This window comes from Echinops telfairi, unplaced genomic scaffold (assembly GCF_000313985.2).
Source record: "Echinops telfairi isolate 266 unplaced genomic scaffold, ASM31398v2 ScPeMD7_4;HRSCAF=17, whole genome shotgun sequence".
Classification (NCBI taxonomy): domain Eukaryota; kingdom Metazoa; phylum Chordata; class Mammalia; order Afrosoricida; family Tenrecidae; genus Echinops; species Echinops telfairi.
Window position 1 is genome coordinate 28,574,985 of NW_022103900.1, and position 26,796 is coordinate 28,601,780.

The 26,796-nt window shown below is 37.5% G+C and overlaps 1 protein-coding gene across 2 annotated transcripts in view; it reads right to left on the bottom strand.

Annotated features, from left to right (window-relative positions):
- Positions 1-26,796, bottom strand: part of ACVR2A (activin A receptor type 2A) — a 106,001-nt gene that overhangs the window by 6,000 nt on the left and 73,205 nt on the right. Inside the window, exons 5-10 of one of the 2 annotated variants that reach the window (XM_045299295.1) lie at positions 15,166-15,189; positions 10,980-11,123; positions 8,598-8,741; positions 7,447-7,592; positions 5,231-5,345; positions 2,359-2,497 (exon numbers count right to left, since the gene is read on the bottom strand). In XM_045299295.1, the coding sequence (XP_045155230.1) occupies positions 2,359-2,497; positions 5,231-5,345; positions 7,447-7,592; positions 8,598-8,741; positions 10,980-11,123; positions 15,166-15,189 (712 nt within the window). The remainder of the gene's footprint in view (positions 1-2,358; positions 2,498-5,230; positions 5,346-7,446; positions 7,593-8,597; positions 8,742-10,979; positions 11,124-15,165; positions 15,190-26,796) is intronic. The other variant, XM_004703836.2, reaches the window with a different exon arrangement.

The window sequence follows — 26,796 nt, forward strand, 5'->3', positions numbered from 1 at the left end:
ATACATCAGACTTTGAAATCTCATCTATCATGGCATATACAAGGTATTTAAGAAATGTCAACATGCACCAATCCCTTTTCCTTTTCCATATAAAGTTCCCTGTTCTTCTCATTTCCCCACAACCAAAAGTAATGCCCCACTTCCTAAACTCCTATACCAGTGCTTTATATTTCTCAGGTACTAAACATTTTTTGAATACCAAAGAAGAATCCACCAGTTTGAATTGTGCTGGCGAAGAATACTGAAATTACCATAGACAGCTAAAAAAGTACAGCCAGAATGCTCCTTAGATCCAAGGATGGTGAGACTTAGTCTTCCATACTTTAGACATGTTGTCAAGAAAGACCAATCCCTGGAGGAGGTCAGGCTTGGTAATGCAGAGGGCATTGAAAAACAGGACGGTCCTTAAGGAGATAGGCTGACACCATGGCTGCAGCAATGGCTCAGGAATAAGATGAATGGTGAGAATGGCACAGGACTGGGTGGTGTTTTGTTCTGTGTGCACAGGGTCACTATGGGTCAGAATAGACTTCAGGGCACCTCACAAGTCTGTACTAGACCTTGAGCTAGACCATTAACTCTAAGAGAGCTTAAAGTTCATTTCCCAGGATATATTCAGTCAACTAAATTGTAAATTACCCAAGGATAAAGTTGTATGCATACCCCCATAACACCTAATCCAACGGAGAAGTTGCTTTGGAGCGTTCGTTCTTATGAATAAAGTTCTTGTGAAATGAATCTTCCTATAACATCTGCCACCTGACCTAGTTTTGCTTCCATAAATGCACACACAAAAAATGTACTTCCTCTTCAACTTGAGCTAAAATACACAGAACAGCTTACTCTTCTTCCTATAGACTTCAAGCTAAAATTATCCCCAAATTGCTTCAACCTTTCTGAGGTTCTGGATACACTCCCATACCAGATCTGAATTTTGGAAGAATCACAGCTGCCCATCCCTGAGCACTCTCTGTTAGGGTCCCTTTAAAAGCATAGGACCCCAGAGCAAATTCCACATCACTGGTGACCAGTCCTATGATGACAAGGCTATTGCAGTACTTGCTGCAAATCAAGTATTTTATTAACACAGGTTAAGTCGGTTACAGCTTTTTATATATTCAACACAATTTCTTCTACGGCTTTGACAATCCATAGGAAGTTTTTAGTCAACTATAAATTAGAATAGAAAGCCATACCAAGTTGATTTACATTTAATAGGATAGGGTGCTTACCTCACATTCTCACACTGTAATATATTTGAAGATCCAGGGGGGAGCCCTTAAGAAGGAGCACTAATGACAGAGATCCTGGCACACCCTAATTAGTTTTGTCATACCAGAAATACTGTATTCAAGCCTACCTCTTCCACACCTCCTAAAAAGGCAATAGAGGACTTGAATACAAACAACAGAGAACAGAAGGCTTTGCATACGTGGTTCTGCACTAAGGAATGTGACTAATGTGGACAACAGTGTCTGCACTAGATCAAACCTTCAACGTTTTTTTAGAAACCAAATCCACTTCGACAGAGTCCATTCGGACTCAAAGCAACCCCGCAGGACAGGGGAGAAGTGTTGCACGGGGTTTACGAGGCTGTAGGAAAATCTCTTTCTCCCAAGGAACACCTGATGGGTTTCAAGCTGCTGGCCTTCTGGTTAGTAGCCCAAACTGAACCCACTGCACCCGTAGGAATCCTACTTCAAGGAGACAACATTTAACCTGTCTCCAAATATCCAAATGGGTCTAGGGGTCTGTCACGAAGGGCAGACTGTTTAGCCTGGTTCCTGGGGTTTCTGTTGGCATCCCTTAAGGACTGAACCAGCAATGCCTGAGTATCATTAGAGGCAGTCCAACCTCCCCACCCCCACCCACTCAGCAGGCATCTCCTCTCATCACAAGGGCTGACTTTTGAATTGGGGGAAGGGGGGGTATCATGTGACTTGGCCAAACAGAAGTCCTATCCTGCATATGAATCAAAGCTTTCAAATCTTGCTTTCACCATTGACCAGCTTCTGGCTATATAATTGTAGACACATTACTTTCTTAATCACGGAGTCTTCAATGTCCTCATCTGTAAAACTAGAACAATTAAATTTCCAAAGCTGCTTTAGAAAAGAAGCTAAAGGCATGTGATATGCCCAACACAGTATCTGGTCACTAGAAAGGAAGGTCCCCTTTCCTATCCTGCCCTACACTACGCTCCTTTGCCTCCCAAAGTTTCTGTAGGCTACAGCATCCTACAGTTTATGTAAAAAAAAAAAAGTATACTTTAAGTTATTACATTTATTTTAAGCATAATCATCCTTTTTCAGACATGTGTAGTAGGCATATATCTTTTAAAAAATGTGTTTCCCTTACCATCTGCGGCAGTGCAGCGAGAAGCCAGTTCCCACAAGACTAATCCCATGGCGTACATATCTATCCTCAAAAATGCATCCCTTTGGAAGTTTATAGCACCCTCTAATACCTCTGGAGCCATATACCTCCGGGTACCAACCTGAAAAAGATGTTGAAAGTAAACAGCACTCGTTCATTAACTTCATGAACTAATATTTTACAACTTTGTGCAAAGAATCAAAGAAAATGAAAAGCGCTCTGATACCAGGTAGGTAACGGTAACTAATGAGGACGATCACATTATGGGGTCAAGCAGACATTAGTTCTACTTCCAGGAGTGCCACAAGCAGACCACTATAAACAACCCAAAATACCCACAAGTAAGTGCTTAAGCAAATGTGGTCCTATGTAGCTCCTTAAAAAAACATGAGCTAGATCTTCACATGCTGATATTGAAAACCGAAACCACTGTTGAGTTAAAAAAAAACAATGAAACAAGAAACAACGCTGTATGAGTAGTGAGATCCTTTCAGGGGAGCCTTTAAAATATATATATTGATAGCCATAAGGGGGCTTCAAAAAGTTCATAGAAAAACTGTATTAAAAGACAATGGAATTTATTACACATTTTATGAAGCTCCCTTGTGTATAGATACTGGTACAAGTCTTAGAAGTGCTTTCCCTTTTCTGGGAAGAAATCCTGAGAAACTGAACAGTGGTTGGCTGTGTGGAGTAAGATGGGACAGAGAAGTTGAACATACTTTTCATATATATATATGTCTAAAATGTATCTTTAAAAAATTTTTTTTAAATCATTTTATTAGGGGCTCGTACAACTTTTATCACAATCCATACATACATCCATTGTGTCAAGCAAAAAAATATTTTTAGTGATGGCTTTTTCCTCTGTATTAGAAAAATGAATCAATATCATTAAACTTTTAAAAAGTATTAGCAAAATAAAGAAAGGACAAAGTTAATGTATACATTTACTTATTCATGAGTTCTTCCCTCTACTTTAAAGAGTCCTTTACAAATATCAGTCCCTTGCAACTTGGTATTTCCGAAGACAGTAACTATGATGTCACAAGCTTTGGCTGGTGCTTGACAGCATTCATAAAGAAAGGCTAATGACACAGTGGTAAGATGGCTGGGTCGACCAGAATCAATGTGAGTTTTAGTAGATTCAGGGGGCGGGCCTGCGGGAGTGGTGCCCTGGTGACTGTGCACAGTTGCTAGACTAAAAGCTGAACTATTACCAACAAATATGAGGAGCTTCAAAAATTTCATGGATATGTCCATGAGCGGTCAATTCCAATCTCCACTAGCTTTTACAAGACTCCTTATATTTATGTAACAGGAAAAAATAAATCACCGAGACCCTAAGGTACAAGTTTTTAATTCATTTAATATCGAAAATACTTTGAAGGGGAGGGGAAAATGGCCTTACATTTTTTTAAATAACTACTTTAACGGTAGTATAAGAGAATATTTCCCAAAAGCCTACCAATTTATCCCAGTAAAGTATTTCTTTTATTGTGAGATGATGGTTTATCTACCTTTTTGTATAAAATGGACTCTTCAATAAACTGAGTGTTAGTAGATAAAATCTGTAATTTTCCCCCCAGTGGTCATTCCTTGCAATATAAAATGTATGTGACAGCATGCAAGCCCCTTTAAGTAGGCCTGAAATGTTCTTGTCCTCAAAATCTAAAGAAATGGAACCAATGCTGTAGTTACTACAAAATTAGGTATTTCCTCTCATGGAGTGAGCCCGTATGAGGGAGTTAAAAGATAGTACTACTGAATCCCAATCAACGTCTTTTTCCCTAAAAGGAGTAAAGGGGAGATAGTTATGAGGAGCAGATGATGAAAACCCTGCCAACAACTGGTCCTGTATCATCATAATCACACAATCAGCTCAGAAGTCTGTCTCTAGGCTCCCCTCGTCCATCTCAGTAACAGATCCCACAAAACCCCCTTCATTCCCAGACGTGGGGTGTCAACTGCTTCTAGAGCTGGCTGCCTGTGGCCAGTGCTCTAAACTGAAATTTGAAATTGTTAGTCAGTATTGCCAACATCTGTTTACTGTGTTCTTTGGGATCAATAGGATATATTGCAAAAAAGGAGCTGAGACTAAGCTGACCAAATAATTAACACCATCTGAAAGATGAAGAAATTACACAGCCCAAACCTGGATCATTCGGCTGTGCGACCAGAAAAACTTTTCATGCTTGCAAGATGATCCAGTAGGAGTGGGAACATCTTCCCTAGCTTCAGTGTTTCTGAGAATAAAACTATGGATAATGTTCTTTCCTCCTTTGGCCTTCGTAGAGGTGACCTGTTCCTTTGGGCAGACCTTCACAAAAGTTACACACCTCACCCGAAGCTTTACAAGAGAACTCAAAGAAAGTCATGAAACCGATGAAAGAATTAATGAAATAATAAAGAACAGGAATCAAGAAACTATCATAATTGTCTGGGAAAATAGGCAGGAGAACTTAATGCACTCTAGAAAGATTGATGATTGTTCTTCCATTCCTCTTAGAATGGGGGGAGAATTAACAAGTGAAAACTACTGAGTAATAGGTTAGATACAACAAGAATTTACAAGCCTGAAGCCTATTCAAAGGGGCCAGATTCTTCTCTGATTAGTCTTATAAGTAGACAATCCCATGTCATCTATCCAGATGTTTTATGAACTGTTTGAACAAAATCACCTGAGGGTCCTAACTCTACCACCATATGGAAACATCATCCTAAGAAAATGTAATGTGCAGTGCTTAAGAAAGTAATTTTATATTAGATGCTGATTTAAAACTACAACAATTTTATCCATTCAATCCTGACATATCATCCTAAGAAAACATGGAACAGGCTTCTTTTTCCTTACCTGTCCGTGGGTATCACCTGCCGACTTGCCAGCTTCAAACTTTAGCGCCAAACCAAAGTCAGCAATGCACGCTGTCAGGTTGTTTTTCAACAGCACATTTTTACTCTTGATGTCCCTGCAAGTTAAAAATGGAAGTATTCAAAATAAGTTTAAACATGCTATCTTATTAAAACATTTTTCTGAAGGTGGGAAAAAGTAAGATCGTGTGCTGTAACAGAATAGTATTTGAAAGTACAAAGCTCAAAGAAACAGAGACAAGGGACTCTTAAGCAAAATTCCCATATGCTTAGGACAAAAGAGTAAAATGACAAACTCCTATTCATAACATAGACAATATAACAAGGAATCTTGTCCACTAATTAGCTTTATAAAGAACTATCAGTCCCAAACCGTCCATCCTACATGTCAACCTATGTGTTGTAACTGACTCACTAGCAACTAACTGCATGTTATCTAGATTACTCCATTTACCAGACCCAGAATTACTTTTCTTAAGAGAAAAAGAGATCAAAGTACATACTTACATAAACTCAATTTTCTTTCATGAAAGAAGTTTTTTTAAAAAGCTCTGAAGGACCTCTTGGCTACTGGCACAAGCTTGTATTTCAGAACCACCCCTCATTCTAAGTGCTCCTACATTCTTCCACCTAGTCGTGGAGTGTCATCCATCTCTCTAGAGAGATTCCTGTTGAGTGTCATCGAGTCAGCCCTGACCCACAGCAGCACTACCCAGTCCTGTGCCACTGCCTTGGTTGAGTCCACTGTCAGTCACTTGTCTGTCCATCTCCTTGAGGGCCTTTCTCTTTGTCATGACCTGTACTAATAAGCACGCTATCTTGTCCCTCCAGAGAACGGAGCCAAAGTACACAAGATGAAGTCTCATTTTTCTCGTTTTTAAGGAGCATTCTGGCTGTACATCTTCCAAATTAGATTTGTTTGTTTTTTCTAGCAGTCCATAACATATTTAATATTCATCTCCAACGCCATAATTCAAAGGCTTTCATTCTTTTCTGGTCTTCCCTATTCATAACCAAACTTTACTATGCATATGAAGCAACTGAACACCCCTTAGACTTTAAAGCCCACCTTAGACTTTAAAAGTGACACCTTTACTTTTTAACACTTTAAAGAGATCTTTTGCATATATGACCAATGAAGTACGTCATTTGATTTGTTACATGCTGCTTCCATGGGTGTTTGTGGATGCAAGTAAAATGAAATTCTTAACCATTTCAATCTTTTATGTTTATCAGGATATTACCTATTGGTCCAGTTGCAAGGTTTCTATTTGTTTGTTTTTATCGTTGAGGTACAATACACATACTGAAGGTTATAATTTTTTTAATTCTTCATCAGTATGTATTCCCAAGGTCCCCTCAGCATGCAGCAAGCAAGGCTGTTTTATCTGCATGTCGTATATTAATGGCTTTCCTCTAATTCTAATGTCATATACTTCTTCAGACAGATGTAATCCCAAAGCACTTTTCCTGATTTTAAATCGCAGTTTCCCCTTCTTTTGTTGGCTCAACTGCCTCTTGAACTAGCACTGGTTCCTCATGAACCCAAGTAAATGCCCTAGAATCCCCATTCTTGGCAATGTTATGCATAGTTTATTATGATCCGCACAACCTTTGCACAGTCCATAAAGCTAAGGCAAACAAGAGTTACACAAAGTCTCTTCTTAGTTAACTACCCTACAATTATTTAGTCCCCAGTCCCCAGATAAGGACATCATGCTTGGTAAAGTAGAGGGGCAGCAAAAAAAAAAAAAGAAAGGCTTTCACGCGATGGCACAGGGGACCCAACGATGAGCTCAAGTATAAGAACAACTGGGGGATGGAGCAAGACCACACATTGCTTCACTGTGTTGTGCATAGGGTCACTATGGGTCAGAATCGACCCTAACACCTAACAACGCAACAACAACTCGTTATAATCATGTCAGGGTGAAACAGACTCCTCTTGTATTTGCAAGTGAGAAAATACATGTTCGTTCTTAACCAGGCTTTCAAAAATGAGCTAATTTACACTGTAAAATGATTGGTAAACTCTGGTCAAAATCACAGTGGATTTTTTTTATAAAAAGAAAGGAAATCTACTGCCTCTGACAACACAGTTACATATCTAGGGGGAGAAGCAATTTTGTCCGGGGGATTAAAGTTTTAATAATACACAAATACTGAGTTATTAGAAAGACAGCATCAATTTAAATCTACCTGTGAGATATGGCAGGCTTGTGGCCATCTTTCAGGCCAGGTATATCCTCATGTAAATATGCTAACCCTCTAGCCATGGTTTCTGCAATGTGGCACAATTCATGCCACGAGACCACATTCGCCTTAAGAAAATCCGAGAGGGAGCCCTAAAGGAGAAACAAAGGTGATTATAGAGACAACTGGCACTACCCAAAAAGCAGACTTTCTGAAATGATTCAAGGTTTCGTCCCTCCAATTCACCTACAATAAACATTTTTTCAGAAATTAATGACACTAATCTTATAGGGTTTATATAAAGACAGTTAGGCAAATCCTCTCTATTTAAAAGGGAAAAATAAAAAGCTGAAAATTGAGAGTTCCAGAGCATGTTTTCAAAGTTAACATATACTGATCACAAAGGCATCTATCATCGCACTAAGAGAACACTAATGAAGAGCTACAGACGAACATAAAGAAGTTTTCTCTCAAGATCACTTGTCTTTCTTTTGGTAAAAAAAAAAAAAGCCCACATACAATAAAGTAAAAGAGCCTCTTCTACCTGACAATTATGAAACCTATTACCAAAGAACATAATTTCCTACTTCATAAGCATTAGTGTCATAGCAACTCTGAGGGTAGAAAAATTTGAGGCAAAATAACAACTGTGTTTTAGTGATAACTATCTGCAAGTTTGTGACAAATCTACTATCGGATAAAGTTTCTAACTCTGATTTGTCACTCGACTAGGTTGATTAAGGAGTTTTAAGATGCAAAACCCACATATAAAAACTATTCATACAATCAAAATATATTTAAATGATGCATGAAAATTACTAAGAATTAGTTATACTAATTCTTATTTGTAGTATCTTACTTATAAAAAGTATCTGTTTTGCTGAGAGAGGTAACTGCAGCACAGGAAAACGAGCAACAGGTTAACACTGTGGTAATGAATAGAGGGTTGGATGAAAAGTTACCATGTTTTGCTCTTTATTAAAATAAATTAATTTGTAAAATAGATTTAAGAGTGATTTTCATTTTCAGTTATTTAACAGTCAGCCGAAACAACCTATGATCTCCAGAAAAATATGCCTGAGAGAGAGGTACCCAATATTAAGTAGGGAGGTCAACCTGATTTTACAAAACGATATTTAAGTGGAAAAGCACTTGACCTTTTCATGAAATGCTGTGATTAGCCAAAGATCCACATCAACATTGGTGCCTCGCTTTTCTGCACCAATAAATTGCAATATATTCTCATGCTTCATACCAGGCAAACTATAGACTTCATACTCATTTTGCCATGATTGTTTGTCCTAGAGTTAGGGTGGGGGGATGGTAAGAACACAAAGAACATAGATTAATAAACCATGTCTAAGATATTATTCAAATAATGTTAAGGCAAAAAATAAAGCATTGCAAGTTTCTTTTGTTTTCTCTTGGGTTTTAAAAGAAAAAACTCTGAAAATAGCTAATAGTTCCATACCAGATGCTCATCCCCTCAAAAGAAGTGTGTCTATATTTCTAGTTTGCACACACAGGTAGGGTTAACTAGAAAGGTTGTGTTTCTGTATCTTACAGTGAGAACACATTCTGCTTACAAGTTAGTACTGCCGGGTAATTTCACCATGATGTGAATAACTCATTGCTCCTATTAAAATAATGTGTCTGAAAAATTAAATTCAGATAGAATTTCTTCATTTAAATAAATTTAATTTAAATTTTTTTCAATGACTGATGTATTATCAAACATTCCTCAGAAAGTTCAACAAGAGAGAACTGGGGCATAAATATGCAATGCAATTATTGAAGCATGCCACCTATTCAGTTGTGTTTGCCATGATCTAGGCCTAACACGTCCACTTATAAAAAAAGTATTTGCTCATTTGTTTTCACTATGAAAAGCATAGTGAAAATGAGAGGCACACTAGCATCATGGATCCAAACTACCTAATTCTGAAAGCTGAGTCTCCCACTGACCTTTGGTAAATGACATGATCACTCAAGTCTCCCCAAGGGCACTAATGCCTGCCTCACAGGACTGACCACTGTATCCTATGTCATATATTGTGAATACCATATGTTGCATTATATGTACCAATGTAATACATACACATATACTATTTCTGATTACTATTTGTAAAGCACCTATACCTGACAAACCCACAAAAGGATTTATCAATATGTTAGTTTAGCTACTGTTATTATTGCTACTCTTAAATTAATATCACCCGAACACCTGTCCCTAATTTAATCTTTTTCACACAATGTAGTGTATTTTCCTCCCTGATCTTACTATTTATGGATCTTGGAACAATAGAATAGGCTCTTCCTCTGAATATGAGAGTTTACAGCAGATGTTCCCAAACTTATTTGGCATATCACCCCTTTTCAGGGGGAAAAAATGACTTACTGTCCCTCTGACAATTACCCGTGATCGATCCAGGGTACTTTGTAGGTGTCTGCTTTTGTAGCGCCCTGGATGGTTCTAGCACACACACACACACACGCCCTCCCCCAGGATGCAGTTATCACCTACTTTGGGAAGCACTGGCGTATACTGTCTTCGTTGATAACATATAACAAGGAACCGTATAGGGCAGGGCAGAACAGCCTCTGTGGGTTTTGGAGACTCTAACTCTTTAGGAGAACAGGAAACCCTATCTTTCCCTCACAGAGCAGCTTCTCCAACTGCTGAGCTTTCGGACAACATCCCAATGTGTAATCCACGACACCATGAGGGCGCCTACAGGGTCACGGAGTCAGAATTGACTCGCATGAGTTTTTGAGTGAACATTGCTAACATCAACAACAAAGGTCAATCCACTTTTTCACAGATTCTAAGAAAGAGGCTCTCTGAGAAGAGCTCTCGGCACTATACCTATCACAGTTTTCAGGGGCCCTGAAGCAAGAGTCATCACAGAGCTATCCTACCAGTTGGACAAAGTAAACCAGAAGAACAGGCCAGAGTTTGATGAGTGGGCCCATCCCCTTTGAAAGAAAACCAATTCAACAGTAACCAATTAATTGGGGGCTTGATTCAATGCTTTTGGAAATTCACCAAATAAAAACTGAAATGATTCTACAAACACTCAAAATAGGAGAAAAATGAATCAAAGTCTGGCATATACCTCAAAATAGCTATTTCTTTTTCTTTTTAAAAAAATAGCCATTTATAAAACAAAGCACACTACTCTCTTCACTCCTCAATTTCCTGTTTTTAGCTAGGTTAGTGGGACATTAAAATTTAACATTCTGATGAAAAGTTTTATTTATGGAAATTTTCATCTTAGCATTTCTGTAGAATTTTTATTGGTAAATATGCCCTATAAAATAATTTCTTGTAATCCCACCACTGCAAGCAAAAATAATGATTGGTGTTCTAATAACCTCATTTCTCAGATGAAGAAGCAAACATAAAAGGAATAATGGCTTTTCCTAGTTTCACCAGAACCACTTTGAAACACAGCTTTCAAAATGCTTCTGAGTTACAACGGCCTACCCACTTGCATCTTCCAAAACTGTATACAGACTATAAACTGCAATAAACATACCTGCATTGGAAATATTTTGACAGCCACATATTCATTGAGCAACTGGGCTTTCCAGACACACCCAAATCTTCCCCTTGCTTTCACTTCTAGCAATTGCAGTGGCTTCAACCCTAGTAATGGAGAAGGTGGGGGTGGTCCTGGATCCTATAGATAAACAATAATAATATTGTAAATAAGCTGCACATGATACATATCCACTTGAAAATGATAGAACAGGTGAGCATGTGGAAGAATCAATTAACAGAAGCAGGAAACAAGTACAAGTGACATTAGTTTGAATCTTGCCATAACTAAGTTCTCAAGCATTACTAATCAGCCATAGAAATCACAAGGCAGGCAACTTGGATGAAAAGTTTTCATAATCATATTCCACACTATTGCTACATATGTATAACCCATAGGGTTTGCAATGACATAAATCTTTACTGAGCAGAAAGCTGCATCTTTCTCCCATGGAGCAACTGGTAGGTTTAAACTGCTGACCTTGTGGTTAGCAAACACTTACCCAAAAGCACCACCAGAGTTCCTCTATATATGTAGAGAAGCGGAAACCATCTATCATCTTTTCATCCAGTTTTATTATTTTGCCCAATTAAGATCTCTGTAAATTTTAGGATATTGCTCGTGGTATTTCATTGTTTCACTCATTTTGCACTTCCTTACAGGAAGATTTGAAAAGTTCCAGAAACAGGAAACTACATTTCAAACTAAATTTCTCTTCACAATTTTCTACTTTCCCCAACTGTAAATCTTTTCTTCATTAATCTCAGAAACAATCATAGACATTTTTAAGTACATTTCAGATAGAATGTCAAATACAGTGCACATCAAAGAACTGTAGAAGCTAATGTGACTATAGCCAAACTGCTTGGTTCATTCTAATTTTCCAGAATATTAACACGTTATCCTGTGCTTACAATTACTTCCCAAAACTGATGTGAGATTTTAACAAAGCACTCCCCGCTAAAAAAACAAAATTGTGCCCAGGACTGATTGGCAAAAAAATTAGAAAATAATAATCCAGAAAATATATTATCATGATAGTAGAAAACAAAGTAAGGTAAACTAAAAGGTTTAGTACTATAGCGGATATATAGAGCAAAGCAACTATAATCTATATAGTACAGCACTTTGAAAATCACAAGGAGAGCCTCCCTTTACAAAGTTTATAAAGTGGCAACACTTCATTGAAAGCATGTTTATCAACACAGTATCTGTAACTAAAGCAGCACATACTGTACAATGCCTGAAAAGCATTCAAAGAAATGCAGTAAAAATGTGTCAGGGGCTGCACGAGTACCGCGAAGACTAACTTAACAATTCTGTGGCAATAATAGGCACGATTATAGAGGTGACACCTATCAAAAACAAAAGCGTACGAACTGCCTTCAAGTCAATTCTGATTCATGGAAAGGCTAAAACAGCCCCTGTGAATTTCTAAGACTATAAACCCTATGGGAACAGAAAGTCTCAACTTTCTCCCTCAGAGGGGCTGGAAGTTGCCAATTGCTGCCTTACGGTCAGCAGCTCAACCGACAACCATTACGTCACCAGGGCTGCAGGTGCCACAGAAGACACCTGTAAACCCTGGGTCCCTGTGTGTCAGCGCTCTATCTCCACCTCTCTTCCCCTGGTCTCATCTTCTAAGGCTTCTAGACTTCTACTGTCTCACTGTACTGGTACTAAAGAGGCATTGACATTAGAATGGCCCTCAAAATAGAAACATTGTGAAGAAGTATAACTAGTATAAATATGCACTTTCTTGTCTTAACCTAAAGCAGTTTAGAATTCCTATTTTAAAGCTGGAAGATTAACTAGAAGATTACCTATTACTCATTTTCATCTAAGATACTTATTTCTTAAATGTCTACAAAAGTTGCATATCTTTCTTGTATTCAAAATATGCCTGTTAGGATAATGGAGTGACCCGTCAAAAAGATCAGGTCTAAATCTCCTAAGAAGTTACATCTCTAGAGTTAGGATGCTCACTGCGGCGGAAGAGAGGCAGGATCCAAGAATCTCTAGAGAGGTTTCCTTAATCCTACACCCTTTCTCCCAACTCCTACACTGACACCTCCATATGTCAGGAGAGGCTCTACCAAAAGGAACGTGTGACACATATAAACATGCAGAAGGAAAAGGGGCCGGGGACTAGAAAGGATTCTTCTAATGGCAAAGAAAACCATTCAGTCTTCAAGGCACAAGAATTCTTGTACAATTTCAAAAAGAAAACAAGCTAAACTTTTTAGAAGGGAGAATTTCAAAACAAACTATGCCACAAACTATTTGGGCAGGGGCTGATAATGGCTCTCTAGAAAACAAACACATGAAAAAAAAGAAAGAAAACAAACACTACCCAAGCTCTGTTCTAAGGGTGCCAACCACATGACTATGATTTCTTCTATACAACAGGATTCAGATGATTTCATTTGTACCTCAATCTGAAAATGCATCCAAGATACAATTACAGTATGAAATTAACCTTAACTTTAGGAAACATTCAATAATTTTTAATGTGTATGTTCTGGAGGAGCAAAGTATCATTAAATGTTGTCCAAATGCATTAATCATGTCAAAGTTCCAAAATTTCCAGGCCTCTATTGTCAAGTAATCACACTACTATAACTTCAGAAAGAAATCTTATACCTCCCTCTGAATTACAGTCAATATTAGATAATAACTGTCAGAAAACACACCTTTCAAAGTTATATATAATAAGTATGAAGGTTAAATGAAGGAGAACCCTGGCCTATTTTCATTGATAAGAAACTTGAGAAGGCACTTCCCTGAACAATGTCAAAATTTTCTAGAACTGATTTTAATGTAATTTAGAACTGATTTAAATGTAATTTTAAATTGTTTATCTTATAAGATTTAATGTTTAGTTCAAAACAAACAAAAAAGTATGTAATAAAGATGACAAATTATTCAATATCATTACTGTAATACTAATAGTTACCTTTTGGCTTTTAAATGAAAAATCACTAGATTCTTCTTATCATTACATTTATAAAAAGCTCTAAAAACACATCTAAAATCTAGGTTTTACTCAGCCTATAATCTATCTAAGATTACTAGAAATTATTTTTAGCTTATTATCATGATTACACTGATTTATACACACGTACATACACACACACAGACACCCCTCTCAATACTGGATCCAATGAGTAAAAGTTTATACCTTAAAATATTCAAATGTGTTCAGGGGACAAATTTAAACTTCATTACCTAGAGCAACATTCTGATGTTATACATAAAACATGGCTCTGCCTGGCTACATAAAAATAAAATATTTTAAATAAAATAACCACATTTCTGGGCAACCATAAGAAGTAGAGAATTCCAGAAAAGCTTATCTAAAGCTGCAGTTCTCCTGCAATATTCATGGTACTCTGGAAGCCTAGAAAACGGAGACATTAGAACATGGCACTGATTACATCTCTGCTTTACCCATTCCTGCGACAAAATTATGGCACCATAATCATATTTGGAAGAAACCAATGACTATAATCAGAAAGAGTTCCCCATGCCTACTTTAATCAATATTATAACCAATACTGGAGTAAATTATGGGAGGGGTAAAGCAGTCTGTAATCATTTTACTTATTCTTGTTCTCTGTCTTAAAGGTGAGTTCTAAATTAAACATAGCCCTAACCTCTGAACATCAAGAGTAAAGATCATCAAGATTATAATTTACTAGCCAGTCCATTTGATAATAATGTTCAAGCTGAAACTATCTAAAAACACAGATTACACATCAAAAATAGTGGCCTGGACCAGAATACCCATGTTGAAAATTAGTATATGTTGAAATTCAAAACAACAGAACACTATAAGAATTAACCATACAAGGTTGTCAAGACTAGAATCTAGTCATTAGGTGTCGACTTCTGTATTTTCACTTTTTCTCTTAATAGTCATCAGGTAAAATAGTTTTGCCATTCTACCTTAAATAAGTATAAATAATTTTGATAACTTTTACAATAAAAACTATTACTATGGCAAATAATGTATGTTTTTAATACTATGGTAAAAGACATATGGTAAAAGACTGCTACAACATAAATTTATACATTATTAAGGATGCACAATAAAGCAACAAAAAAATAAAATGTAAGAACAAAATGCTTAGTTATCCACAAAAAGTTCCACAACCATAAAACAAACAGCAATGCATCTTACCTCTATCATTATATGAAAGGCGTGCTTGTGAAGAAAAAACACAGGCAAAAGAAATTACGATTTATATCCAGAATGGAATGAAAAATGACACATCAGTAACAAAAGTGAAGAAAGAAGAATAATGATTTAGCTTTTAAAAGTTGGCGGTGATCCAATGTAGTTTGTTTGTTTGTTTGTTTGTTTAATTAAATAAGGATACTGAGAACACTTTCCTTATAAACCAAAGGAAAGTAATGAAGAAACAAAGAAATTCTGGGTACAGTGTTACCTATCAGATGAGGGGCAGTACAAATTCTTAACCCTAATATAACCCAAATTAGCTGATCCATGGGCTTTAAGCCAGCAAATAAAAGTAAATCAAGTCTTAAATAATTGCTATTGTTCTAACAGGTTCTATGTTATAACAGTAAAACAATCTACTACTCAACTGCGGATATGAATTGAGATTGGCTTCTGGACACCAGAGGGCAGTATTGCCTTTACCAAGAACTGTTGCCAGCAGAAATAAAGCAATTTATACAGAGCTAGCCAAGGTTCCTCTAAGACCATACTTTTTAAGAGTTTTTTGAGAGTTGGGTTAAAAATCTCTAGAATCCCCTAGTCTCTGAACTGCTTCACTCCCCTTTAGTGTAAGACATATATTCATAAGGGCAAACCGAAACATGTGTCTGATGTTTGAGAGTGTGAAAACCAAATGATGCACTGGGATAAAAGAAACAGACAAGGAAAGAGCAAGACCATCGAGTGGAACACAGCGACAGACCAGGCATGCTTGCTCATCGACCTTCCAGGCCACGTCAATCATGAAGAAGCTAAAGGAGTGGCGGCCTAAGACAGAATGCCCATCATACTTCTCACAACGTGAGCCTACTCAGCCACTCAGGCACAGCCAGAGTGACGTCTGTGCAGTCATTCCAAAGTAAGTTGCTGTTACTGTTACGGACCATGGAGTCAATTTCTACTCATATAGCCCACATTGGATAGAGTAAACTGCCCGATAGGGTTTCCCAGGCTGAAATCTTGACAGGAGCTGACTGTCAAGTCTTTTCTCCTCTAAAAGCCCTGACCTAAAAGTGCTGACCTGGGGGTTACCAGCTGGGAGCTGACACACTGCACCACCAGGGCTCCTTTCCTCAAATACAAAGGAAGTTAAGTCACAGAGAACTGAGATCAGGCCTTAAGTACCTTAAAGAAACAGAAACAGCAACACTGTGTGAAACTACTGCTTCTCACCTCAAGCTCCACAGATCCATACACTTCTGAAGGTATCTAATCTTTCCTCAAAAAACTCTGCACTCTTCAATTTATGCCATGTCACAACAGCAGTTTGGGCACCCTCGAAGAATTCAAACCATGTTCCTTATAACTGTTCTTTGAATTTGGAAAACAAAAACCAGTATAAGTATGAAGGGGTAGAAGGGGTAAGGTTTCCCAGTGAAGTTCTCATAGGAAGTTCTCATAGGACAACCCTTCCGACTCTTGGAAGAATGAATTGGTGCATTGACACATGGGAAATATTTCTTGGAGCAATTTTCCAGACATTTTCCTCACCTTTTAAAATTAACATCTCTTTATACAATTGATGTGTGGATGGATTGTGATAAGAGTTGTATGAGCACCTAATAAAACGATTAAAAATATATTAAAAAATAAAAAATAAAAATAACTTCTGCTTAGTAATCCCGCCAAATTGTCCCATGACCATGGGGAATATCTAACAAGATTCCTCCTTTGATAACCCACCCAAAACAGTCACCATAACCTCCAGGGCTGACCTCTGACTTGAATTTAATGAAACCAGTAAACACCCTCAGAAGCCACTGTTTGTACTGGACCTTGGTCACTGGGTATATCCAAGATTTGTTCCTGGTTCAATCTGTCTGGTAAAATCACCTTCACTACCTTCTATCTCGATGATGCCAAAGGAAGACTAGGGAGAGATCAACTCTTGGTGCGAACTACTTTTTGAGTTCCCCTGGCAGATAATGTAAGAACTTTCAGAGAAACAGTGTCACAAAGAAAGGTTGTGAATTCAACAATCCCTGATTATATTCCTGTTCACAATATTTTTACAGAGAATAGAGCTCACTTGTGATCAAGAATTTTGAGTTTTCATTTGCTTAACTACGAGTTGCTTAACTAGTTTTCCTTCCTTTTTGATTTTATTCCTATGATAATGATTTAGTACTGTTTATAATTAATTCAAGAAGGTTAGCTAATACTACTATCAAAACATCTAATCAGTACTCCAGAGAAAATTGCATCCCTTGGAAGAAATGCATGCCAGCAGAATAACAAACTACACGAGAGCGTCCCAAAGATCTGCAGACAGGGGCTCAAAAATCCCCTCAGTCTTGTTTCCATGAGTAATTCTTTCAAAGAAAAAGGTATCACTGAACTAACACTGAGAAGGTAGGTGTTATATCTTACCAGAAAGTACACCTTTGCTCAAAACACAGTTCAATAAATGAGCATTAGAATAAACTATAATATGGCCCAAGGAAATTATGAGACTCCAAGAACAGGGCTCTATGTCTAGACTATGTGACAAAATAAGAAAGGTTAAAACAGAACCCAAACAAATAAATATACTGAAATAGATGAATTTATATTTTTTAAAAAGAGAGAGCCAAACAAAACCATTTGGATCCACGATATATAACATGTAACCTTAATATCATACAGTGTAATAACAGCACATTGATAACAAGTAATTCAGTTGCTGAATGAGAAGCAGCTTTAGAGGAGAAAGAAATTAACAACAGCCAAACTTTAGAAAAGACTTTCTTCATCCATTCATTAATTCATCCATTCAACAAATCTTGTTTGAGGGCCCTGTTTGTGTCAGGAACTGACTGGCCAGCTTTCATGAGGCTTACAGCAGTGGAGGGGACAAAGCATTAACCAATCACACTAAGAAGTGCATACATGTAAATTAAGGAAAAGAAAAAGAAATTCAATACCATGGGCACCTGTGAAGAGAAATGTAGAGTTCACATACTGTCGGGTTAAATAAGAGAAGATTTACCTGAGGAAGGGAGCCCTGAAAACCGAGAGGGAAGACTGTATTTCTTAAAGGAAAAGATAGTGGGTCACCTTCGAGATCTCTAGCTTGTGGTCCCATATTTACTGAGGACCCAGTGCCAGGTTTGGGGGAGAAGACACTCATCTGAAGATAAGCAGTAGCAGTTAAACATGCAGATCTGGGATTTAGAGAAATATTTCTGGAAAAGGATTTTGATCACACACACACGAGCTTCAAAACGTTTGTGGGAAATTTCTATTATCTTTCAATTCCATTTTTCCAAGAACTTTTTGAAGCGTGTGTGTGTGCATGTGTATGCGCGCGTGTGAGAAAGAGAGAGAGAGCGCTCTCAATCTAATAGCCACAACATAGAATCAAACATGCCAACATATAAACTATGGTTTAGGACCAACAATGTTTTGTTATTACATATAATGTCACTTGTCATGATTCAGAACCAACTGAACTGAAAATATACACTCACATATATGCACAGAAAACAAGCGCTAGACAGTTTTTAATTTATTTTCTATTTGAACCATTCCAAGATTTGTTTTGCTTTTTTATTTCAATTTGAATACCTAACGCAACAACCTCTTTGAATTATTAAGAAAAGAACAAATTCTAAATTTGTTTCCTTTTAGTCATCTAGTTATATTCAAAGAAATTTTGTAATTTCAAAAGAAGGCTATTAATTAGCAATCAAACAAGAAATGGAATACTTAAAGATATAATATTGTGTATATATTTGTGTGTGTGTGAGAGAGAGAGGGAGAAAGAGATTAAATGTTTCTGAGCTTGGAAAAGTAAGATATTATCAAGCACAGGCATAATTTTATGCAATTAGATCTTTAAAATGCCTTTGGGTTATATCAACCTCTACTTCCTACAGTTTCTCTCATCTACTCCTCCTGAAAGCAAAGCAAAGAAGGGCCAGGGTGAATAAAACAAAGACTCTGGATATGTTCCCTACGCAGCAGTGAGAACCTCAGGATAGCCAGCACTGTGGTTTAAAAATCTAAAGGAGACATAGGTGTGACCCTACTCTGGTTTTTTTTCACTGTTGGGTTTATGACTAGTTACAGAAGAAAATTTATTTTTTATCTATTTTTGCGTTTGCATTATGTAAGTGAAGCTGATGCAAAGGAAATCCAAACAGGCTGTAGATGAGTAAATTGTGGTGGTGTTAGGTGTGGCTAAGTTCATTAACTTATAGCAGGTGACGCCATATGACTAAGTTGAACTGCCCAGAGTTACAGGCTGCAATTTTTACCAAAGCAGATCGCCAGGTCTTTCTCCCTCAGAGTTTTTAGTGATTTCAAACCACTCACCTTTCGGTTAGCAGCTGAGCACTGAATGATTGAGCCACCAGGATCACTATGCATACACATTCACTATAAAACAAATCCCAACTACTGGTTTATTAAAATAAGCCATTTTATTAAAATTGCCTCAGTGGACAATAATCTTGTGAACAAACACTTTGCCATTTAATGGGGTGACTCCAGGCAAGTCACTCCACACTTGTGCCTTAATGTCCTTATCTACAAAATACATTAATAAGAGAACCTATGGGTATGATGTTGAAAGATTAAATATGTGTACTCAGTATAGGTACGTTAAAATGAATATTCAGCTACGCTAAATCTAAGCACTGAATCTGACCTATAGCAGAATGGTTTCAATAAAAATGACCTCTTCTGAGTATAATTTTGAAGTTGATTCCTGTGCAGGCAAAAACAGCTAATATGTAATGAGCATTTAACAGTAACCAAGCATAACAAAAGCCAGATGTGGCAGTTCTCCCAATTGCTACAAAACAGGAACCAGACAGTAGCTCCTCATTCCCTCCATTACTTGCCTAAAGAGTGCTGAAGCAACTCCTTTCTCACCCTCTTTGCCCTTCAGTGGCCAACTCCAAAGTAAAACAAACATGGTCTGTTTTGAGATCACCTACATATTAACTGTTGGCTCAGAAGGGCAAGCAAGCAAGGGCTACCTCCACACCATGCGCCCGCACACTGTCAGAATCCATGAGTTAGGGGACCGAGGAGCAAACCAGGAGGCAACCCACTGCCACTGTGTCGATTATGACTCAGAGACCCTATGGGGCAGAGTCACACTGTCCTTGAGGTTTCCAAGTATGTAAGCCTCTACAAGAGCAGAGGGCTTCATGTTTCGCACAGTGTGGCTGGTGGGTCTGAAGCTTCTACTTTGTGGTTATCAGTTCAATGCTTAGCCTACTGTGAATGGTCAAGGGGGATTTTTAAAAATACCCCGAGCTCCTGAGTACTTCCCAGACCCTTTGATATAGCAGCTTTCATTAACAAATTGACTTTTTTTCCATTTCTATAAGTTTAAAGTAACAATGATTTGATCGTGATGACGCAGCTAGGAATGAAGAACTGGGTCTAGGACGAAACTCAGGAAATAAATAGAGGGAAAAGCAAACATACTTCCTCTTATGTACCAAGTAGCACCTCCTTACCAGACGGGAAAAATTACGTATTTCCATCTACATGCATCAGCCCCGTTTGTACATCAGCAGCAGATGGTGCCTGGTCCAAGGCAAAAGGAAAACTGATCTCAAGATTTTCAAATAGTCAGCAATGAGTCATGTTTAGAAATCAGGGCCTTCAATTATTGATTTTAACATGCTACATTAAAACTTGTGTTAAGCTTTTGCTAAATATTTCCATTTTTCTCTTTTCTTCTCCCTTTTCTGCTATCCCTCCCTCACTGCCATCGAGTCAAAGATGGCTCATAGTGACCACTGTGGATTCCAAGATTTAAACTGTTTATAGGAATAGAAAGCCCAGTCTTTATCCCAAGGAAATGCTGGTGGTTTTGAGCTGCCAACCTTGCTATAGGATATGGCATTTCAGCTAATCACCCTCCAAGGGCCTGTCTGCACTTTACGTTAACTTTGTGTCATATAGCATGTCTATGTATAATTCATGACACTTCTCCCTACAATTTGTTTAACCACTCACTACCATTGAGTCAATTCCAACTCAGAGTGGACAGCGAGTTTGAAGCAATGACCTCTCAGCTATCAGTCCAATGCTTAACCCACTGCACTACCAGAACCCCATCACTCTGTTTACAGGTATATATAAAAGTATGGTTTAATCTAGGTGTTTATACAGGTGGAGCACCAAAAAGAATAGACACCTGGAATGCTCCTGTGCTAACACACGCACACACACACTGGGGGGCGAAAGATGCTAAGGAGTAAGACAATAACCTTATATAGCTATAACACTTTCAACATGATGCTAGCAAACATTTTTGTTAAATATAAGTTCCTGTATTTAGCAGAAACCAACACAAACTCCAGGCTAAGAAACCATACCAAATTTTGGTATTTTGTGAGTATACACTTAGTTCATACTTTTAAGCACATCATTTACCATAAGTAACACTAAAGAAGTAAACAAAAAACAGCCCTCAATATAATGTTAAAGAAGTGTACAGTGGAAAAAAGTTTATAGAAAGAAAAATATGTACTCAAACATGAAATTAGAGAAATGTGTCCATGAGTACACACCAATCTATTAAAATTGGTCATTTTAGAAAAGTGGTGAAGGGAAAAGATGAGGAGTAAATGATCTCATTCTCCCCGTCTCTTTATTAAACGTAAACCAAACCCACATCCATCATACTGATTCCAACTCAGTAACCCCACAAGGCAGTACAGAATGGCACCTAAAGGCTTCTGAGACTATAAATCTTTACAGGAACAATCTATCTCATTTTCCTCCTGCAGTGCAGCTGTGGGTTTGAAGAAGCACTGGTCTTACAGTTAAACAGTCTGATGCTTAATCCACTGCATCACCAACACACCTTCTTTTGTGCCTTTTTGTTTAAAAAAAAATCTAGACAATTTGTCTTGTTAAAACAAGCATGCAAAAAAGGGATTCGAGATGGGGAAAAACTCCATTATCTTTAATTCCTTTTGAAATCCCCCCGTACTTATAATTAATTTTCTAAGTAGAGGAATGTTTTTGAAAAAAAGCGAGCTTTGTTTAAAAGTCTGATTATATGGGGCCAACCTATTTCAAGATAAGCACGAGATAGAATACTCAATAAAAATAATGAATTTCCCCTGTGTCTTCTACAAATAAAGTAGTACCATCCTTTCCTAAACTAACTTGGCTGAATGAGGTTATGCCACCCTTTCAGTGTCCTATTCATTTTAAATGGGTAGATATATAGACTCATGTTCAATAGGAAAAACCTATAAATTATTTTCATAAATGGCTGCGTTTCTCACTGGATAGCGATTTGACAGCACAAAAAGACAACCTCTTATTACTTTACTATTAAGGCCAGTGGGATTATTTTGTATGCCCAACTCGGGTATCCTGAACATCCTGAAAGCCTTTAGTCCCTATCAGACCAAAAGCTAGACAAAAGACCATGCATGACTTTTAATGATGTAAGGACTGAAGAGTAAAGTGACATTAAGAAAAAATATTAATATTGTAATACTAACGTGCTGCTATTCAGAGAACTTTTTAAAAATGAGTAAGAAGCTAGCTTAACACCTTGGGCAAAAGACAAGTAATTTCTTGACCCTAACGGTCACTGTGAAGTCAAGTAGTATTTTTATCAATATAAATATAGATCTCACAAGCAGGAAATTTAAGCTCACATATGGTTATGAAGACGATGTACAGTTTTACTGAAACTACATTAGCTCAAACCACAAAAAGAAACTCCTTAATGAGAGTCAATGCATCAATTCCTTCAAATTCATGACTCACTGACACTAGAAAAACCAGTTTGCATTTAGTTCATTCACTGCATGGCATCTTCCTCCAAGTGCAAAGGCAGTTTCAGCAGAGGCAAAAGAAGAAAAGTGACCTGGGTATGATTTGATGTGTGTCTGAACCAAGCACTCAATGTCATTCTCTTAGAATGGAATATTCCAATGTGCTTAATGCCAAAAATACACAGCCTCACAATTCATCTTAAAGCAAAAATCCTAAAACATTGGGGTGTTTATTACAAGAATCCCTGGGCTTACTGAAATAACATCTTACTCTAACTCTAAATGAAACAAATTCAATTCAGCAAGCACAGATTGACTATTACATATAAGGCACAGTCAAGGTTGCAGTACATTCCATGTCTTCAAGGAGAGTGTACTCTACTGGAAAAAAGAAGTATCTACATATTTACATCCTTTCTCAACTGGAGCTATTAATCTGAATCACATGTCAGAAATTGATGTGCACATATTCCTTTTTTTCCCCCCCAAGGAAGGTATCTAACTAGTACCATGTTAGATACATGACAAATAGATGCAGGAACAATGGTAGAAAAGGATCAAAAGGTAGACTATGGAAGATCACATATGTCATATTCTACTTGTATTCATTGTTGTGGATCACTAGGAACTTTCAAACACTTTTAAGTACATAAGTAACAAAATTGTGTATGTAAGTTCCTATTCTAGCTATAGTACAAAGAGTGGCTACAAGCAAGAAGGCCAGTTAAAGTGAATACAAAAATAATCCAGCCTTGGCGTAATAACAGTGAGGATGAGAAGTTGAAAGAATACGACTTGGGAAATGTCAAGGCCAAGAACAGAAGTAGCTCTCCCAAGACAATCATTCAGGGTGACTGGAAAGACATGGCAGCATAAAACAAAGTTCAAAGCAAAGCAGTAATGGGTGGCGAAGGAAGATGAATGGTTTCAATTTTAAAAAATGAAGAACTTGCTTTTTTCTTTGTGTTTATGCTAGTTTATTTTAGAATAATTATTTCCTATTGGATACTAAGAACCATAATTAAAAGATCAGATATCAAAATATTCAATTATTACTTCTTAGAAATATTAATGAAGCTAAGAAAGTCTAAATAATGTGATGTCCTAGAAATAAGAGAAATCCATTATATTTCTGCTTGAGAATTACCTTAGTGATTGGTTGGTGAGTGAGTATTTTCCTTTGTTCTCCAGAAGAGACTAATCTTTTATTCCCTAAAGGAAATAAAAGACTGAGAAATGACCAAAGAATGAGCACAGGATATGAAACTTTAGCTTCCTCTGTTGAGAATCACTGTACATTTTCTTCAAGTATAGTTTCTATTTTAGAAATGACTCTTCAATATGACAGTGAGATTATGAGACCAATATTTCAAAACAGATCCCAGTTCATTCACAAACCAAGTTTCCCCAAGAAGAAAAAACTGGCAAAAATTTATGGCAAAGTATCAAAGTATTTGAAAAAATTTGGCAGAAAGATTTTTGTTAAAGTTAATAACAAGAATGTAAGAAACTTTAAATAAGGGGACAAGAATCTGAAGGCGAATACAGAAGAATCACCTGAAAACATTAAATGCACACTTAGACTCCAAAAAAGGTATTGAATGACTAGTAGGGACTGGCGTTTTCTACAGAAAGGCACAGAAATCTGTCTGCCATCCCATCACATGTTCATAACCCCTACTCTAAAATGTACTCATTTTTTTAAATTAATATGTCCTCTATATATCTGTGAGATTAACTGACACAGTGGCTGCAAAAATGGACTCAAATACAGTTAATGATGGTGCAGACGGTACAGGACTGGGAAGTCTTTCACTGTTAGACAGGACTTTTATGTGTCAAAGCAGCTTGATTGCACCTAACAATAACACACCATGTAGTTTCAAAGCGAGTGTAAAAAAACTCCAGTTATCACTGAATTCCATTTTACCAAGAACCTTTTGAAGCATATATATATACATGACTTGTTTCTATTTCCTTTTGTCCTAAGTGAGACATTAATGTGAGATGATGTTGTTACTCATTCTAGTAGTCGTATAAATTATTTAATATTCAAAAGTAGGAAAACAAAGTAGCCTATGGAGTGATTTGAAGATGGCAGAGCTGCTTACGGCATCATCTGTGACATCTGTTTCCGTTAAAAAGAGGGAAAACAGCATAAGCATTAAGAGCAAAGCTTTAGTATCAGAAGACTCCTTGTTTCAGATTCTAGCTCTGGTGTTTGTGAGCTTTGCTATGTCTCAATTTCTCTTTCTATAAAATGAAGATTAAGCTACATAAACAATCCTGTGAAGTAAATCAAATCAGTGCTTTCCACACCTGGCTTTTCAGAAAAATCACATGAGAAGCTAATTAAAAACATAATATCCCAGGTTACACTTTCTATATTTTCAAGGATATAGTCCAGGAATTTACATACTTTTAACAAATTCCAAAGATTATCCATATATACAAGTCAGAATTTGGAAATTGCTGAAAAATTTTAGGTGAACTTGAGATAATGAATAAGGAAGACTTTGGGAAAATGGATATATTGGGATTATGGTGTTGACGAAGAATATTGAAAATGCTGCAGGCTTCCAGGAGAACAAACAAATCTATCTTGGAAGAAGTACACAGCCGGAATGCTCCTTAGAAGCTAGCATGGTGAAACTTCATTTCACATACTTGTAAATGTTACAAGGAGACCAGTCTTAGAGTATGACAACATGCTTGGTAAAGTACAGGGTCGGTGAACAAGAAGATCGTCAAGTATGTGGATTGACACAGTGACTACCAACAAGGGGTTCACACATAACAACAATTGTAAAGGTGGCACATGACCAAGCAGTGTTTCACTCTGTTGTATACAGAGTCACTATGAGTCTGAGCCAAGTCAACAGCACTAACAACAACAACAACAACACATACACACACAGAGAACTTCAAAAAGTTTGTGGAAGAATTCCATTTTTCCACAAATTCACAGGACACCTGTAGGGCAGAGCAAATTTATTCCATAAAGCTTCCCAGGCTGCAATGTTTACAAACCCAGACTGGCACACCTTTCTCTTGCTGAGCAGCTGGTAGGTTCAAACCGCTGACCTTTTGGTTAGGAATTGAGCACTTTAACCATTGTGCCAACGGGAAGGAGGCTGGGAGGGAGACAGACACACCTGTGTTAAGTGGTAGGCTACAGATCAAAAGTCAGCAATTCAAGTCCACCAACCACTCCGAAGAAGAGAGACGAGGCAGAGTTGCTTCTGTAAACACTTACACCCTTGGATATATATACCCTATGGAGTAGCTAAATCTACTCTCTCATGCTGGATTGCAGTAAACTAGAAGCAATCTGACAATAGTAGGCATATTGCTTATAGGAAGGTGAGTCAAAAATTATAGCTACAAAGTAATAGAAACCTTATTAAACAAAATTTCTCCAAACATAAAATTGTGTCTCAACATAGCCTCCTTCCATCTCAGTCTAGACCAGTGGTTCTCAGCCTTCCTAATACTGCAACCACTAAATACAGTTCCTCATACTGTGGTGACTCCCAACCCTAAAATTCTTTTCATTGAGACTTCATCACTGTGATTTTGCTACTCTTATGAACAGGATGACCCCTGTGAAAGGGGTGCTCGACCCCCAAAAGGGTTGCGACTCACAGGTTGAGAATCCCGGTCTATACATACCATAGGTTTCCAAACTTTTTGCCTATCACCCACTTTTGGGGGGGGGGGGGGGGGGGGGGGGGGAATGTGCTCAGCGCCTTCCAAGGCAATTAGAAACTTTTGTCCTATAACTTATAATCCAAGATAAAGTGTAGGCATCTGCTTTGATAGTTCCCCT